The sequence below is a fragment of the Pogoniulus pusillus genome, chromosome 39 (genome assembly GCF_015220805.1).
Source record: "Pogoniulus pusillus isolate bPogPus1 chromosome 39, bPogPus1.pri, whole genome shotgun sequence".
NCBI lineage: Eukaryota > Metazoa > Chordata > Aves > Piciformes > Lybiidae > Pogoniulus > Pogoniulus pusillus.
Window position 1 is genome coordinate 915,478 of NC_087302.1, and position 17,858 is coordinate 933,335.

General features: G+C 61.6%; 1 protein-coding gene across 4 annotated transcripts in view; it reads left to right on the forward strand.

Moving 5' to 3' along the window:
• Positions 1 to 803: 803 nt before the first annotated feature.
• The window catches only part of NAV1 (neuron navigator 1), a 67,361-nt gene continuing 50,306 nt past the window's right edge, over positions 804 to 17,858 (forward strand). For 3 of the 4 annotated variants that reach the window (XM_064173922.1, XM_064173920.1, XM_064173923.1), the window contains exons 1-3: positions 904 to 1,533; positions 1,905 to 1,996; positions 5,487 to 6,209. In XM_064173922.1, coding sequence (XP_064029992.1) covers positions 947 to 1,533; positions 1,905 to 1,996; positions 5,487 to 6,209 — 1,402 coding nt within the window. In that variant the 5' untranslated portion in view covers positions 904 to 946. Of the gene's footprint in view, positions 1,534 to 1,904; positions 1,997 to 5,486; positions 6,210 to 17,858 lie in introns of all 4 variants that reach the window. The other variant, XM_064173924.1, reaches the window with a different exon arrangement.

Genomic DNA, 17,858 nt, shown 5'->3' on the forward strand with positions numbered 1-17,858 from the left:
CCAAACCTCCCCATCTGCAGAAAAACTTCCCTTTCCAGTTTGGATTTTTTGTCTTTTCCTGCAGAGCTGCAGGCAGGAGGTGTTTGGAGGAGGTGGAGCTGGCTCCTGATGAGCTCTGCTCTGCCTGCCAGCACAGAGCCTGCAGGAGGGATGAGCTTCTCCACTTGCTGTGCCCATGCCAATGCCCCTGTCATGAGCGGTGGCATAGTCAGTCCTGCCTGTGGGTGCTTTGGGTGGGATGGGGCAAAACACCAAGGCCAGGGCATGTGGGGCACTGTCTGGGTGGTGGTGCTGATGTGAGATGAGAGCAGGAGCTGGGGTGGCTGCACCACCTTGGGGAGCACTGGGGATGGGGATGGCAGAGATGTGGCTCAGCCTGAGGACTGGACTGACAGAGCTGATCTCTGTGCTGCTGGGTGGCCAAAGATAGCCTTGGATGTGCAGGAGGTAGTCTTAAGTGCCCAGAAGAGGACCTCAGGTGTCTGGGAAATGATCTGGGCAGCCAAGAGATGGTCTTGGTTGACCAGGAGGTGATTTAAGGCAGCAGAAAAAGGGTTTGGGTGGCCAAGGGGGCTCCATCCTGCCTGTGGCACAGCTCTGCCTGGTGAGGGTCTGTGCCTATGTGGCCTGGTGCAGGGACCTGCCACAGGGACCTGGAGACATGGGGATAGGGCTGCAGAGGCTCACTAGGGGACAAGGTCACATGTGCCCTGCCCCTAGGGATTCCTGTGAGGGGACACCATGTGTGTCCCCACCCGGGGGTGTGGGGTGCACTGGGCTCTTCCTGGGATGGAGACACTGAACATTCATAGTCAGTGGGGGCCAAGCCCAGGGTTCAGCATGCCTGAGGATATGTGAGTGTCCCCCGTGCCCACCAGCTTGCTGTGCCAGTCTCTGTCCAACTCTCTTTCCCCCCCACAGCCTCACTGACAGTCGCCTCACCAGGATGAATGGGATGGCCAACATCAACGCCGCCGGCCGCAGCCACTACGCCTCTGCCATCCCGGTGCCCCGTGCCACAGCCCATGGCAAGCTGCACGTCATGGCCCCTCCAAGCACCCTGGCAGGCCCTGTCCCTACTGGGGCTCTGTCCCCCCAGCCAGGCAGAGTGCTGGCCCCTGGACCCAAGACCCTCAAGCCCAAAGGCAGTGGCAGAGCCACCAGACGTGAGCCAGCCAGGAGCAGGGAGGGCAGCCCCAGCATCCTGCCCTGCAGCGGGCAGAAAGCTCCATTGAGACCCCTGGTGCCCTCCAAGAAGTGGCCAGAGGTAGTGGGCAGTGGGCAGAGAGGAGCAGGCAGGGTTGTGGAGCCTATGGAGCTGCCCAAACCCACTCTGGCACAGGGCAAGAGTGGAGGGCGTCTAGGGGGGTCCCTCAGCAAGGGCAGTTTGGTGGCCACTGTGGAGACAGGGGATGAGCCCCCTGGCAGCTTGCAGGGCCGAAGCTCCATGTTTGGGTCAGGGACCATCACCTTCTCCTCAGGCCCCCTGCACAGCCACCCTGTCACTGCCACCGTGGCACCTTTCCAGTACCGGTGAGTGTCTGGGCACTGGGGGCATGGGGTTGGGGAGGGTGTGGGGATAGGAGCACATGAGCACATGGGGAGGCAGGTGGGCGTGGAGGGGATGGCCACGGGGTTTGGTCCGGGGTCTCTGCCACAAAAGGAGGGTTCCTGTTGGGTTTGAGGTGCTGGGGGCTCATGGGGCACTTGTGGGCAACAGTGCAGGGCAAGGGATGGACTCGGTGAGGAGTGGGGTGCCCTTGGAGCCCTGGTGCCTTGGGACCATCATCCCCAAACCCTGGCAGAGCTCAAGGCATTGTGTATCTGTCTCCTGGGGAGCCTTAGCTGGCTGCACCCTGTAATGCATCCCTGCTCCTCCCATCTCACCCCTCCTCTGCCCCCAGGCTGCAGGAGGACCAGGAGGAGACAGCCATGTCCACAGGTGATGAGGGCCCTGCTGCTGCAGAGGGATCTGACCCCAAAGCTGGATACTTGAGTGAGTCGGGGGGGGGGGGGGGGGGGGGGAGGGGTTGCTGGGGATATGGGGGTCCTGCTGGGATGGTGCTGTGGGGCAGAGACTCATGTTGGGGCTCAGCCTCTTGTGGCTCCAGGTAAGAATGGTAGCCAGGGCTAGAGGGTGGGGGATCCCCCACATAAGAGGTGTCCCAGGTGCCTTGGGAAGGGCACATGTGCAGCTGCCTTGCCCAGGGACCTTCAGTAGTCACAAAACTACACCCAGTGGCGCGGCCTCACCTGGGCACTGGAACCACGTTGGCATCCTCCGCAGCTGCTCTGGCATCGGGGGGCCATCCCCTCCAGTGATGCTGCCAGGACATCACCCTGCTTGGCTCCTTCCGTTTCCCAGCGAGCTCCAGGCATGACCCATTTCCAGGGAGCTGGTGTGGGGGTGGGTGCTGCAGCACTGCTGGCTCCCCACACCCACTCGGGGCATCCTTTTCCTTGGGGCCCGAGTGGCCCAAATACAAACTGCCCACTGCAGTGCTGGGGACACCCCAGCCGCTTCAGTGCTTGCTTTGGGGGCAGACTTTAGGGGGGGCGTCTGCTTGGAGGGATGCTGGGGCGGTGGTTGCCAGGGCAGCGGCAGTGGAGGATGGTGGGATGCTCCAGGGATGTGCAGGGAAGGGGAAAAAAGAAGAGCCGGGAGCTTTGCCGGGTGATTTGAATGGACAGAAGTCGGTCAGAGCCACGGTGGTTCACGGCGCAGACTGGCACTGCAGCGTGCTCCTGGCATCACTGCCGTGCAGCCCGGGGGTAGCAGAGTTCAGTGCTGAGCCCTGACTCGGGAAGCAGTGCAAGCGGTGGTGGACAGGAGGAATCTCCAGGAGACAGGAGGAGGGGAGCGAGTGGGGCTGGCGTGTTCCCAGCACAGCTGCCTGCTGCCGTGGGGAGCTTTGGGATGAGGCTGAGCAGATCTGGTCCTGGGGAAAGGGTTGGATCCTTCCCCTGACTCATGTCTGACGCAGCCACCCTGGCCCGTGGCACCTCCTGGGGCTCTGTTTGTCTTGGCCAGGGGGAACAGGGAACATTGTGAGGTGTAAAAGTCACCTCGCTGGCCCCAAAATGACTTAACAGCCACAGAAACGCCCGCAGAGGGCTCCGCGCCCGGGCGATGGCCTCGCAGCTCTGCGAGGGATGCAACAACCCCCCCAGCTCAGAGCGGCTTCGGGGTGCAGCGGCTGGCTTGTGCACCCATCCTGCCCCGGCAGCACCTCTGGGGCAAGGCACCCTTTTTCTTGACCACCCTTAGCTGTCTCGTCCGGGCTGGGTTCTTTTCGGGGCTCCTCATGCTCCATGGGCTGCACCCCGAACCACGCAGCGTGGTCGTGCCCCGCGGGCCATGCCTCACCCCGGGCCCTCCCGGCTGCTTATCTCGCACATGGGGATGGCTCTAATGCAATATTTTCTGGCGGTTGCCATGGCAGCCTGCGTGAGGTCACCAAATAGACTTAATTCACCCCTCCCGAGGGACGGCTAATTAATGAAAAATGATGATAACCAGATCCTGCTCCCCCTCTTTTTTCTCCCCCGGATCACTGGAGAGGCCCCACAGGGTTCGGGAGCAACAGCGTTCTTCGAGGGGCTCCTGGGACCACCCTGAATCCTTCCTGCACCGTTTGGGGTGCAGACCCCTCCCCGGGGCCACTGCGAGCTGTCAGGGCTGGTGTGGGGACTGAGGCAGGCAGGAGGAGGGGGTCTTCCCACTTAGGGAGCTGGGGTGTGGCCCCCCCAGCTGGCTTCATCCCCCCCCCAGCCTGCACCCGCCGCGTCTCTGCCTGCAAGGGGCTCTAGGGGGCTGCGGGCAGCGCCGGGCACAGCGGCTGGCCGGATGCGTGGGCAGCACCCACGGGGTGCAGCCAGCACCGCGCCTGCAGCTGCAGCCCTCGGCCCGGGGTTCCTCTATCTCCCCAGGGCCCACATGATCCTGCGGGTCCTGCACGGGCCCTCTGCCCTCAGAGTCCCGCATAGCCCGGGGGTCTCCAGCGTCCCGCTGTCCCCTGAAGTCCCACATGGTCTGGGGTCTTGCGCAGTCCCTCTACCCCTGCACGCCCCCGCTGTCCCGCACGTTCCCTTATCCTGCACGTCCCCAGGGCCCGCGCGTTCCTGCTCTCCCGCACCACCCCAGGTGCGCACGTTCTCGTGTCCCGCATGCCCCCAGGTCCTGCACGTTCTGCTGTCCTGCACATTCCCACTGTCCCGCATGCCCCCGTGTCCCGCACGCCCCCGTGCCCCGCACGTTCCCGTGTCCCGCACGCCCCCGTGTCCCGCACGCCCCCGTGTCCCGCACTCCCCCGTGTCCCGCACGCCCCCGTGTCCCGCACGTTCCCGTGTCCCGCACGCTCCCGTGCCCCGCACGCTCCCGTGTCCCGCACGGCCCCAGCTGCTGCGCGCTCTCTCCTCGCGCTCGGCTCCGCACTCCCCCGTGTCCCGCACGCCCCCGTGTCCCGCACGTTCCCGTGTCCTGCACTCCCCCGTGCCCCGCACGCTCCCGTGTCCCGCACTCCCCCGTGTCCCGCACGTTCCCGTGTCCCGCACTCCCCCGTGTCCCGCACGCCCCCGTGTCCCGCACGTTCCCGTGTCCCGCACTCCCCCGTGTCCCGCACGTTCCCGTGTCCCGCACGTTCCCGTGTCCCGCACGCCCCCGTGTCCCGCACGCCCCCGTGTCCCGCACGCCCCCGTGTCCCGCACGTTCCCGTGTCCCGCACGCCCCCGTGTCCCGCACGCCCCCGTGTCCCGCACGTTCCCGTGTCCCGCACTCCCCCGTGTCCCGCACGCCCCCGTGTCCCGCACGTTCCCGTGTCCCGCACTCCCCCGTGTCCCGCACGTTCCCGTGTCCCGCACGTTCCCGTGTCCCGCACGCCCCCGTGTCCCGCACGCCCCCGTGTCCCGCACGTTCCCGTGTCCCGCACGTTCCCGTGTCCCGCACGCCCCCGTGTCCCGCACGCCCCCGTGTCCCGCACGTTCCCGTGTCCCGCACTCCCCCGTGTCCCGCACGCCCCCGTGTCCCGCACTCCCCCGTGTCCCGCACTCCCCCGTGTCCCGCACGTTCCCATGTCCCGCACGCCCCCGTGTCCCGCACGTTCCCGTGTCCCGCACAGCCCCAGCTGCTGCGCGCTCTCTCCTCGCGCTCGGCTCCGCACGCCCCCGTGTCCCGCGCGCGCTCCCGCCCCGCCCCGCCCCGCGGCGCGCGCCCCCTCCCCTCTCCTCCTCCCCGCGGCGGGCGCGCGCGCCGCGCCCCGCCCCCTCCCGCGCAGCCGGCGGCGGAGGAGGGAGGGCTCTTTTTGTTCGCCCCTGACATTCCGCTGGTTCGCAGTGTCCCGCCGCCGTCGGAGCCGCGAGGTGGGGCCGCGCCGTTCATCCCCCCTCGCCCCCCATCTCCTCCCCGTCCCGTCCCGCTCCGCCCCGCTGGGGCGGGAGCTAACGGCGCTTCTCTCTCTGTCTCGCCCGGTGTGTCTTCGGTGCCGCAGCAGCAACAGCAGCAGCAGCGCCCGGCGGGTTAAATGGTTGCAGCGCGGGGATGCTGGGGAGCAACCTCAAGAGTCTTCCCGACGTGGAGCTGGGCGAGGAGGAGCGCGGGTACCGGCGGGGCCCTGACGGCGGCACGGTGATGCCGAAGCGGGCGAAGTCGGCGGCGGCGGCGGGGCCGCGGGGCGCGGAGCTGCGCGTCTTCAAGGCGAGCAGCGCGGAGGGGCGGCTGCCGGCCGGCACCAACCTGCGGAAGCAGAAGTCGCTCACCAACCTGGCCTTCCTCACCGACGCCGAGAAGAAGCGGCAGCTCTACGAGCCCCGTTGGAGCGACGATATGGCCAAGGCGTCGCCAACGGGGGCGGCGGCGGGAGGTGGGGGCCGGGGCGGCGGCCCCCGTGGCCGGGAGGCGCCCGCCATGTCACGGAGCTTGTCCCGCTCCGAGCACTCGCTGCTGTCGCCGCGCCCCTCCGGCCCCGCCAAGCCGCCGCCCGCCGGCAAGCCCAGCCGCATTCCCCGCGGGCCCTACGCGGAGGTGAAGCCCCTCAGCAAGGCCCCCGAGGCGGGCGGGGGCGGCGGCGGCAAGTGCGACGATGAGCTGCTGGGCGGGAAGGGGCCGACGGTGGCGGCGGGCACCGAGGAGAAGCCCTACCTGAAGGTGGACCCCGAGCTGGTGGTGACGGTGCTGGGCGACCTGGAGCAGCTGCTCTTCAGCCAGATGCTGGGTGAGTGCGGGCTCTGCGCCCTGCCCGCGTCGGTGGCAGGGGATAGGGACATGGTGGCAGTCCGGCCAAGCCAGGCGTCGAGGGCGCCGGCCACCTTTGGGAGGGACACGCCAGGGGCTGCAGCAGCGTCCCCAGCGCTGGGGACAGGGAGAAGGGGCGCACAGGGAGAAAGGGTGCAGGGGCAGAAGGCGCAGGGGTGCTGCTGTTGGTCTCCTCGAGGAGCAAGGCGCCGTCGGGCAGCCCAAGGGCCGGCACATAGCCTCCTCTCGGCCTCCTGGCCAGGAGCAATGGCAGGTCGTGGTCGAGCTCGTCCACCCTCTAGGTATCCTTTTGGTCACTCCTTGCCTCCACACCCCGCCACAGACAATGGAGGCTGCCCGGCCAGACACTGCTCTGCTCCCTGCCGTGGGGATGGCCGCCCCGGGGGTTGACCTTGGCAGCTCTTGCTGGGAGGTTGCCGCTGGGGATGCCGTGCGAAGGGCCCGTGCCGCTGTCTGCGCTTCGCGCGGGGGGTCTCAGGTCCAGAGCTCCTCGGGGGCTGTAGCCGAGGAGGGTCCTCCAAGGATGCTGCCACAGGGTTCGCGTGAGCTGGTTACAGCCTGTGGCCGCCTGCATCTTGCTGTCCCGGTGGGTTTGAGCGCTGAGCCTGCGCGGTTGAGAGCTCCTTGTGTGCGTGGTGGCTTTCAAAGGAGCAACAAGCGCTGGTCCTTGTGCCGGCCGTGCCGCTGAGCTCGGGACCTGCTGCCGCTGGCTCTCGGTACATGCGTGCCCAGCCCTCCCGTTTCCCGCATGGCTGCGTGCTGATCTCTAGGAAACTGGCAGCCTCGGGAGCCCTCCTGCTGCCCACTGACGCTTAGTCCCTGCTGCTTCCTCGTTGGCAGCTCCCATGGGCTCATCTGGACAAGGGCTGTGGGGGGCCTGCGACTCCAAAAAGCTCCATTTGGTCTGGCAGCCTGGTGTGAGAAGGTGGCAGACAAGCTCTGCACGGCTGTCGTGGTGCTTCCGGCGCCTGAGCTAGCTAGGTGTAAAGCCCTGATGGGCTGGCAGTGGTGGGGGACCAGTGGTCTAGGTGGGGCTGGGAGCCTTGGTGTGTCCAATCCCTTCAGGTTCCATGACTGGGCTTCCCTTTTGGAGGCCAGGCACTTGGAGAGCTAGTTTGAGATGCCTTCTCCTGGCTTCGTTGTGATCAGAGCTGTGCTGTGGGCAGGGAGAAGAGAGATCCACCCCATCTGAGGCTGTGGGGGAGTTTGGAAGAGGTGCAGAGGGTGCTGAAGTTGGACATCCTTCAAGCCATGCTTGCTGAGTCCAGTCCCCTGCTGCACATCCTGCTGCTTCAGGAGTGTTCAGTGTCACAGCCCCAACGTCCCAGCACACAGCCACAGCGTCCCTCTGGCACAGTGTGCACTGGTGTGTGCACTGGAGGCACAGAACCTCCAGACCACGGCCTTTGACCCCCTGGCTGTGCCCACCCACTAGAGCAGCAGCCGTGGTCTGCACCCTGCCTAAGCTTCTCCCTGTCTGGGGACAGTCCCAGCCCCTGTGGCTTCCCAGATCTTGCTGGAGCTGTGCAAGTGGCTTGTGGAAAGGCACAGAGTGAGCTCAAAGCATGGACAGGTGCAGTGAGGATGATCAGGACAAGCAAGAGAGGTCAGCCCCACAGTGGGGGCTGCAGAGCCTCAGGATGCCCTGCTGGTCCTGTAGCTGGGCTCATGCATATCCATCCTCGGCCCTAATGCCAGGGGAGCACCAGATGCCCTGGGGGCGCGGCAGGGCTGCAGGGGGATTTGTCACTTAGAGGACTGAGGGATCTGCTGCATGCCTGGGGAATCTGGGGGTGCCTCTGTGATGCTTTGCTCTTAGGGTTTCCTCAGTACTACCAAGATGAATTCTTGCAGCATCCCTGAAGGTGCAGGACTGGCACATGGGAGGGGCTCCTGGTTTATCGTGATTCCTGGAGGACCAGAGATCCTGCCCAGGACAGGGGCTGGTGCACATGCTGAGGAAGACCATGTGCTGTGGAAATGCTCCCTACACCTGCTGTGGTTTCTGGGATGGTTGCCATGGGGCTGAGCTTGACCCTGGGAGGTGTCAAACATCCCTTTGGACTGAACTTGCCATCTGAAGGCTTGGTCAGCTGGCCCATCAGGACCAAACTCTGCTAATCCATCCTTTGAATCACAGAATTGTTTTGGTTGGCAAAGCCCTCTAAGACCATCCAGTCCAACCATCAGCCCAACGCCACCGTGGCCACCAAACCATGTACCCAAGTGCCATGTCCACATTTCTTGATCACCTCCAGGGATGGGGACTCCACCACCTCCCTGGGCAGCCTGTGCCAATCCCTGACCACACAGACCTGTGCGTTTGCTGACAGGGATGATTTCCCAAGATGGGTGGACTGTGGAGCTCCCTGCAGTGGGGACTGAGGGCTGGTTGGCCAGTGTCAGGGGAGGACAGTGCCTGGGGTGGACCCTGCAGAAATGTCACTTTACTTCCATGGAGCTGCACTCCTCATGTTCATGGAGTTGTGCTATTGAGTCATACCTGCTTAATCAAGCCAACCAAGACCTGGCATGTCCTTGACAGCTCCTGTGGTGAGGATGGTGACAGGAGCTTGGGGATGTGCAGAGGAAGGAGCAGTGTGACAGCACTGGTGGCTGTGCCATCATGTGCCAGCAGCAGAACCGTGGCTAGGGGTGTGTGGGCCTGGACACCTGCTGAGCTTCAGGTCCTGCCCTTTGCTTGGCATCTGGGGTGATTCAGGCAGATGAGACCTTCAGGAGTGATAATATATTCCATACCCTGGCTCAAGGGAGAGGTGGTTCCTGTAGCGGGCATGGACTGAGATGGAACAGGATCACTCACTCCATGGAGTGGGCTCTTGAGCAGGGCCAGGAGAGAGGCTTTCTCCTGCTTGCTGCAGGAGGTGCTCGAGAGGGAGGGAAGGTTTTTCTTGTTGTTCTTATGGATCTCTTTGGCAAGAGAATGATCAGCCTGAGCTGGTTGGCTATCCAAAGTGGCATGAGAATATCCACAAGCTTGGTTTGTGCTGGGAAGAAAGAGGCAGGAGTTGCAGGGACCTTCAGCCTCGTAGGTGATGGTGTCCTTTGATCGCTGACCTGTGCTGAGACACCTCTGCTGCCTCTGCCTAGCTCAAGCTCCCTGTTCCATCAGGCACCACAGGTTGGAGAGACCTTGTGAGTCTTTGCTCTCCATGCCCGAGTCCTTGCCTCTACCTCATACTCCTCCTGCTAGAAGCACTCCCAGGCCACTGCTGGCCAAAAGTGCAGTTTACTTAGTAGCAGCCAAATGTTACCTCTCATGTGGTTGTTGCTGCTGTGTCTTCTGTTTGATGGCACCGAAGCCTTTGTAGAGCTGCTGGAGATGTAACCACATTCGGAGCAGAGCAGCCTGCGCAACATGGGAGAGGTCACAGGGACGCAGCAACCACATGTGCTTTGGAGAGGCTATTTCCATCGTGCAAATTACACATTTCACATCGACCAAAGGCTGAGGCTTCTCATCAAAGCTGGCTGGCAGCTGGGCTTGCTAATTACACCCGTGCCTGGCCATGGGGTGAAGGGTTCGGAGGGCTCATGGCCAACATGGTAGCAGAAGTGGCCATGCAGAGCTCAGTGTGGCCGCGCAGAGCTCAGTGTGGCCGCGCAGAGCTCAGTGTGGCCGCGCAGAGCTCAGTGTGGCCGCGCAGAGCTCAGTGTGGCCGTGCAGAGCTCAGTGTGGTTGCACAGAGCTCAGTGTGGCCGCGCAGAGCTCAGTGTGGCCGCGCAGAGCTCAGTGTGGCCGTGCAGAGCTCAGTGTGGTTGCACAGAGCTCAGTGTGGCCATGCAGAGCTCACAGTGGCCGCGCAGAGCTCAGAGTGGCCGCGCAGAGCTCAGTGTGGCCATGCAGAGCTCAGCGTGGCCATGCAGAGCTCAGCGTGGCCGCGCAGAGCTCAGTGTGGCCACGCAGAGCTCAGTGTGGCCACGCAGAGCTCAGTGTGGCCGCGCATAGCTCAGTGTGGTTGCGCAGAGCTCAGTGTTGTTGCGTAGAGCTCAGTGTGGCCGCGCAGAGCTCAGTGTGGCCATGCAGAGCTCAGTGTGGCCACGCAGAGCTCAATGTGGCCATGCAGAATTCACTGTGGTTGCACAGAGTTCACTGTGGCCGTGCAGAGCTCACTGTGGTTGCACAGAGCTCACTGTGGCCGTGCAGAGCTCACTGTGCCTGTCCCCACGTGTGGAGGGCAGGAGGGTGCAGGGGCACACCATGGGCTGTGAGTGACTTTGTCAGTGCTGAGGTGTGGTGCCCAGCCTGGTTGCTGCACTTACCTAGAGGTCCCCAGAACATCTCTAGGATCTGCAGCTGCTTTCTGCAGCCACATCCAGCAAGAGATGGCCAAGGAAATGGTGCCCCTTAAGTGGCTGCTAAATAACTGAAGTGAAAGCACAGCGGGTGTTGGATGGGCAGCAGCCCAGGTGGGCACACGGTGATCCCAGAGGAGGTGGTGTTCCCTGAAACGCTCATCACAGGACTCTTCAGCCCTGCCAAACTCCATAGGTGTAGAACTCTCTTAGTGCTGCAGCCTGAAGCTGGCAGCAGGTGAGCAATGCCACCCTTCCTTGAGTGGCCTAGCAGGGATGTCTTTGCTGGCAGCATGGTGCTCTTGGAGACCTGGTACCTCCATGGGCCTGACACGCAGGCAGGGCAGACCTCAGCTATGCTGGGGCTGGCGGCTGGCTAGGCAGTGAGTGCCAGCAGCCTGTTGGTGCTGAGGAGGAGAGCCAAGGGGCTGGTACGAGCAGATGGACTCCTCGAAGGGCAGGAGCTTCATTTTGCATCCGACTGTGATGGGTTTGAAAAAAGAAACCACAGTGCAGGAAAGACTCTTGGCTGGTGTCTGACACATCCTGTGCAAGCACCTTCCTGCTCTGGTGGAGATGGACCCACCAGGGTACCCCTGCCCACCGGGGTACCCCTGCCCACCGGGGTATCCCTGCCCAGGGAGATCCCCTGCTGTTGACCACCCTTGCTGGCCAGGGATTAAAAGGAGGGTCTCTGCCCCATGACATTCCTGCCTCTGCCCCGCAGTGTTCTTTCCTCTGCCCTGTAGTGTTCCTGGCTGTTTCACTGGGCACTGCCAGGCCTGTTGCAGTGCTCTGCAGGAACAGCCTGGCTCCCTGGCAGGAGACCATGAGGAGGTCAGAGACCAAGTAGCTCTTCACAGTGCTGGGAGTGGGTTATTGCCTCGTAAAGCGCTGAAGCTGTGCCGGTGCCACTATCATGCTGATGTTGGTCCTCTCTTAAGGCCCCTGTGTGATGAGGTTGTTGGGGTGGGGATTTATTTCTTTCTGCCTGAACTCCTGCATCTGAGGTCAGGGTGAGGAGAAATGGGAGAGGTGTGTGGTGTGTTGCTGCTTCCAGCCTGCTCCTGGGAGCTGACAGTGAGTAGTACATGTCCCCTGTCCCTGGATGAGATGGCTGCAGTGACTGGGGAGGAAGTCTGGGGATGTGACCCAGGGACCTCAGAGATTTCTGCTGAAGCAGTTTGGAATGTGCAGTGTTCCCATCTGGGATGTGCCATGTTCCCAGTGATGCTGGCAGTGTGAAAAAGGGGCTTTTAAAAAATAATTAAAACATTCTAGACCTGTCTTTCAAAATTTCCCATGGCAAAGCAGCAGAGCAGACATTTCAAGACAAGAAGATAGGTAGGCACTGCTGAAATAAATTCCTCCCCAAAGAGCCTGCAAATTGCTGTTCAGTTGGGGCTTTCCCAGGGACTGCCTCTGTCTTGCCCCCAGATCCATCATTTCTCCACTGAGAAAATATGCAAACGAGTGCAACATTGTGCACACTCCTGGAAGGGCACATCCACGGGGGAGTTTTTCAGCAGTGGATATCTTTTTGTCTTAAGAAAAGCCCTCCAGGCCTTGCCATACACTGCCAAGGGGCCCTGGGATGCTGCCTCGTGAAGGGACACTCTTGGGTCCTGCCCACTCCAGATGCAGTGTACATGGGTGGCACTCAAACTGCTGTCAGTTCTGGGCCCTTCTGGAGAGTCCCTTCCTGGTGGCCTCTGTCCCCAGTTTTGCATCTCTGTGCCCACAGAGCTTCCCTGGCACTGGTGCCCTCTGCCATCACCCTGTTCTGTCTGCTAAGGTTAGCAGTTCATTGCCCTCCTGTGCAGCCTCTCGTGGTGCCAGACAACCTTTTCTTGGTCCTCCCTGCTCACTCCTGCTCCAGCTCCTGAGGACAGCACTTGGCTGATGCTTGTGCCCACTGCACAGGGGAGGATTCGTTTCAGCTCATCAAGGAGCTGTAGCATGCACCCTCTAAGGTGCATAAGCTGTGAGTGATGCCAGCCCCTAGTGCCAGGCTGTCTCTGTGGCCAGCATGTGCCTCCTGGCTTGCATGACCAAGCCACCTGTCCTGTCCTGTCCCTTGGGCTGTGGTCTGCAGGTCAGCTCCCACTGCTCACCTGACTCTGCATTGTAGATGGACCTGCTGACAGGTCCTCCAAACTGGTCACTTGTCCGGTCCTCAGCATCCTTTGTGTGGCATTTGGTGCCCTCTGTGTGTGGTGGCAGCGGTGTCCTGAGGCCGTGTGTGTGTGTGATGTGCCTGGTACCGGTGGCAGCTGTGGTTAGAGCTTCTGAGTCTGGATCCTCTCGCTGGGTGGAGCAGGAATGGCTCCATCCTTGGGTGTAGCTTGGTCCTTGTCCTCTTAGGGCTTCACACTTCGGAGCTGCTACCTTTGGAACTGCAGGGTCGCAGGGGGTGGGAGCTCAGACACGGGCTGGTGCTGCCATGTCCCCTGCCCTGCAAAGTCACCTCCTCCTCCGGGCACATGAAGCAGCTCTCCCGGAGGAGTCAGGGGAGGGCTTTTGCCGAGTCTCCGGCGTGGGACAGGGAGATCGGGAAGGCAGAGCAGGTGCCAGGCTCCCAGCCCGGTCGGGGGGGCTTGGGGCTGCCTCGGTGGTCTGGGGGGTGCAGGAGCTTTGCCAGGCTGCTGCATTGCAGCTCGGAGCCGGGGAGCTGAGCGCGGAGGGGAGCTGGGAAGGCAGAGGCTGCTGCATTGCAGGGCTGAGCTGAGCTGTACGGATGGAGCTGTGGCTGAGTCGCGGCGGGTGTGACACCGAGCGGCAGTGCCCAGCGCTCCGCTGCTCTGCTTGGCTTCCTCTGATCCATTTCCTCCACGTTTTGTTGCTTTCCAGCGCTCCTTTCATCCCTGACGCTGGTATTTGTCCAACTCAGGCAGTCATGTATTTTTCATTAATTCAAGAGAAGGGCTGAGATTCATCTCCTGCTGGAAGGAGCTGCTGGAATCCTTGCAGGGGAGCAAAGCACCAGCTCAGCCTGCCCGAGGAGACCTTTCCCTGGCTCCTGGGAGCAGCCTTGCAGCAGGGAGGGGGCTCCAGAGCCCTGTGGTCCCAGCGCAGGGGCCAGCATGGTATGGGAGCTCCTTGGAGCTGCTGCATGGGTGGGCCATGGGCAGCACCTGCCCATGTGTTGCCTGGTGAAGCGCAGCCATGCCCTGCAGCTGGGACAGGTGTCTGCACCTTTGGCATGGCTGGGGCACACAGGTGCTGTGGGGAGGGCAGAGTTTTACACAGCTACCTGGTGTAGGCATCAGTGGTGCTTACTCACTCCACAGCCCTCTTTGGCTTCGTGTCAGCCTTGTTATGTCTGTCTTAGAGCCCTCCTGATCATCACCTGGAGAAGAGAAGGCTCCATGGAGACCTTAGAGCAGCCTCCCAGTACCTGAAGGGGGCTACAGGAGAGCTGGAGAGGGACTTTAACAAGGGCTAGGAGTGGCAGGATGAAGGACAATGGCTTTGATCTGGGAGAGGAGAGAGTGAGAGAGGAGAGGAGAAGAGGAAGAAATTGTTGAGAGTGAGGGTGGGAAGACTCTGTCACAGGTTGCCTAGGGAGGTGTTGAAGGCCAGGCTGGATGAGTCCTTGAGCAACCTGTGCTGGTGGGAGGTGTCCCTACCCCCCTGCAGGGGTTTGGAACTGGATGATCTTGAAAGTTCCTTCCAACCCAAACCATTCTGTGAGCCTATGACCATGAGGTGAGTTGAGCACTTTGCTCATGTACCTGCAAGGGTCTGGCCTGAAGCATCCCCTGAAATTACAGCAGGACCTGGAAGCAAATCCAGGAATTCGTTTCTGAAGGTGAGGGCAGAGCTGCTCTGTCCTGCTGTCTCCCGGGGCTGGAGCTCACCTGGGGGCAGTGCAGGTGAGCAAGGTGTGATAAGCTGGCCAGAGGGACCTTCTAAAGGGGACCTGGGAGGTAGCTGTGGGTCAGGAGCTGAGGGTTTTGTGCCGTGGTTGCCTTGGCAGGTTGTGAGCCTGGCTGGCAGCCGCAGGTGAGGCGGCAGCAGGGCTGGGCCCCTGCCAGCTCCTCTGGCTCTCCGGCTGGTCGGCTGGGTTCTGCTGTGGGCTGGGAACCCCTCCTGCTGGGTGAGCTGGAAGGGTGGCTCATGGCTGAGGCAACTGTACTTTGTTGAAGCTGCCAGAGGTGCACCCCAGGAAAGCAGGAGGAGCTGTGCTGTGGGAGCTGGAGGGGGAGGTGTCAGAACTGCTGCACGGCAGAGGGGCAGCACCATGGCTTCAGCACCAGAGAAGGGATGAACTGCTTCCATTTCTCATGCCAACCCCTGTGCTTGGGACCTGGGGTCGCTGCCTGTCCCCCCTCTGCACGTCTTGTGCAGGGTTGTGTCACCAAGTGTGACAAAGCTGGCAACAGAACTCTGGGAGCAGATGAGCTCCTTTGATAGAGCTGAGTAGGTTTAGATTGGATATTAGGAGGAAGTTCTTTGCTGTGAGGGTGGTGAGACACTGGAACAGGTTGCTCAGAGAAGTTGTGGACATCTCATCCCTTGACCAAGTGGGAGGTGTCCCTGCCCATGGCAGCGAGGGTGGAGCTGGACAATCTTTAAGGTCCCTTCCAACTTGAGGCTTTCTGTGGTTCTGTGAATGCTCCCTGATGAAGTGCACAGTCTTGGCCAAGCCCAGTCCCTGCTGGCTCTGCTGGGAGCCCAGACTGGCCAAAGCTCAGCTCTTGTGAAGCTTATGTCTCTCTTTTGGAGGACCTGAAATGTCCCCAGTGCTGGCAGTGCCCCAGCCCCTGTGCTGGCAGCCTGGCACTCCAGATCTGGAGAGCAGCCACGAGGCTGGCTGGAGGCTGTGGCTCAGGTGTGGCTCCGTGGGGACTGTTTCTAGGTGTGTGAGTTTGAGCAGAGCTCTGGGCTGGGAATCTCTTACCACTGAGACACTTCTCAGCACCACATCTGCTGCCCATGCACAGTGTTGTTGTCTCAGGCTTCCTTCAGGTGGAGTTAGGGTACACCTTGGTCCTGTGCCAGCCTGGATTGGCTCAAGGAGGAGTTTACCCCAGTGCTTTCTCTAGCCCCAAGGGGTCAGCTGGTTTGTGGTGGCACTGTTGTGTGGCTCTGTCCTCAGCAGGACAGTCAGCCTTCTGCAGGGACTGTGATGGGGACCCCGTGGGCACCATTTGGGCTCTCTAAAACCCAGATCAGACCTTCCCTTTTGGATGCTGGTGTGGGCATGGGCAGGCAGGGATGTGCCTGGGGAGCAGGGCAAAGGAGCCTGCAATGCTGACACATCTCTTCAGCGAACCCCTCGGGCTGGAAGCGTTGGGTGCTGCTGGGCTGTTTCCATTTTGCTTTCTCTCTGGCTTGGCATTCTGTTTGCAAGCTGATGCAAACAAGTGGAAGAGCAGATAGCAGGGAGTGGCTAATTCACATCGATTGTGGTGCAGGAGCCACCCGAGGTGAGCTGGGTCTGGCAGAGGACATGCTGGAGGCCATTCATAGGGTGAGCTTCTCGCTCCCCAGCTGGTTCCTGGTGTGGTGCCTCAGGGACACATTGTCAGTGCCTGCTCCCACATCTCAGGGCTTCTCCCAGCCTTGGTGGCTCAGAAGCTGGAGAGTGCTTTGCCAAAGCAAGGACAGGGCTCAGGGTTGGTGGAGCTGGGCAAGGCAGAGGTGATTCAGCAGGCTCTGAGGCAGGAGCACAGCTTCACAGCAGTGGGGATAGCTGAGACCCCTGTGTGAAAAGCATCTGACAAATAGTGACTGGGACGTGGGACTGTCCAGCTCTGCCAGGCCAGGACCAGTGTGGGGCCATGGGTGCTGTGGCCACCACAAGCACAGGACTCACTTTGGCTACTTGACTCTCAGTGCACCAAGGGAGCAATGGGGACACAGCTCCAGACTCCCAATGCACAGGGCACAAGCAAAGGAGATGAAATTCAGCTCCCTCCGCATGCCAGCAGGGAAGTTGGACAGAAGCATCCTGGAAGCACAGCTGCTGTGATCCAGAGAGGTGTATGCTGCTTCCCAAGGAGCCAGCCCCATGCCACAGCCAGACTGCACTGGCCTGGACACAGCTGTGGGCTGGGGTTGACTTTCCCTCTGTTGGCACTCATCGTGTTGCTGTCCTGTCCTGCTGTGCTGGGGGCATGAGGCTGCTGTAGGCAAGCAGCGTTGGGTAGTCAGTGGGGACAACCCATGGGATTCCTTCTGGTGCTGCTCCATGTGCTGCCAGGCACTCCTGTGCCTGCCACAGACCCCAGGGTCATTTATAGATGTGACAAAAGCCCCTCCAGGGAACTGGAGTGGCCCTGGACAGGCCATGCATTGCACCTCGAGATGGGCATCAGTGAGTGAGTAGTTGCTGGGAGCAGAGGTGCTGGTGTGCCAGACACCCCTTGGCTGCTAGCAGTGGTGGTTTCTCTCCCAAGCAACCTGCATGCAGACTTGGCATGGGGCTCAAGCCCTGCTGTGCCCTGGGAGTGGCTGTGTGATCGCTGGCCAAGGGGAAGCACCAGCATTTGCCTGGCTCCCAGCTGCAGGCCTGAGTCTTCCCTACCTAAGGCTGTACATAGCTGGGGGCTCAAAGATAATCCCTGCCTTGTCTTCTGGCAAATTCCATGTTGATGGCTCACCCGAGGTTGCTCTGAGGCTGGATGTGTCACTGTCTGGGCCTCCTGTCTCCTGCTGTCAAGTGGTTAATGCCCCCAAAAGCTGGCTGGGTCCCGATGCTGCTGGGCACAGCAGCCCCCAGGCCAAACCCCAGATTTCCTGCTCCTCAGCCCTGTGCTGGTGCTGCAGATGTAGCTGTGCAGGGGCAGTGAAGGTTCCTGCTCTGTGTGGTGTCTCAGTCCCAGGACTTTGCCCAGTGCTGGGACACAAGAGACATAGCCCAGCATGGCCATGCCCAGCCAGCAGTTTGCCCTGGCAGAGCTACAGCATCCCTGCAGCTCTTCAGCTTTACCTCAGAGACCAGAATGTCCCCCAGCAGCTTCAAGGGTGCAGGAGGGACAGGGCTGGTGTCCCCCGTGCTCCAGGCTGAGCACAGCAGCAGTTTGGAGACTGATCTAGCAGCAGACCAGGGCCCTCCTTCCTTACAGGCAAGAACATCTGGAAGAGGGCAGATGCTCAGGCTGCAGCACCTTCAGCCATCTCGGTTTCATTTCCCTGAACCCTTTTAGCTGTGCTGTTGCTGTGTGGTGCCAAGCAGCATCCTGGTGCTGCTGGAGCACTCTCATCCATCAGCCAGCCCTGGTCTGCAGAGCACTCAGAAATTTGGTGCTATGTTCAGTTAGTTTTCCAAGTTGAGCTTATTGGC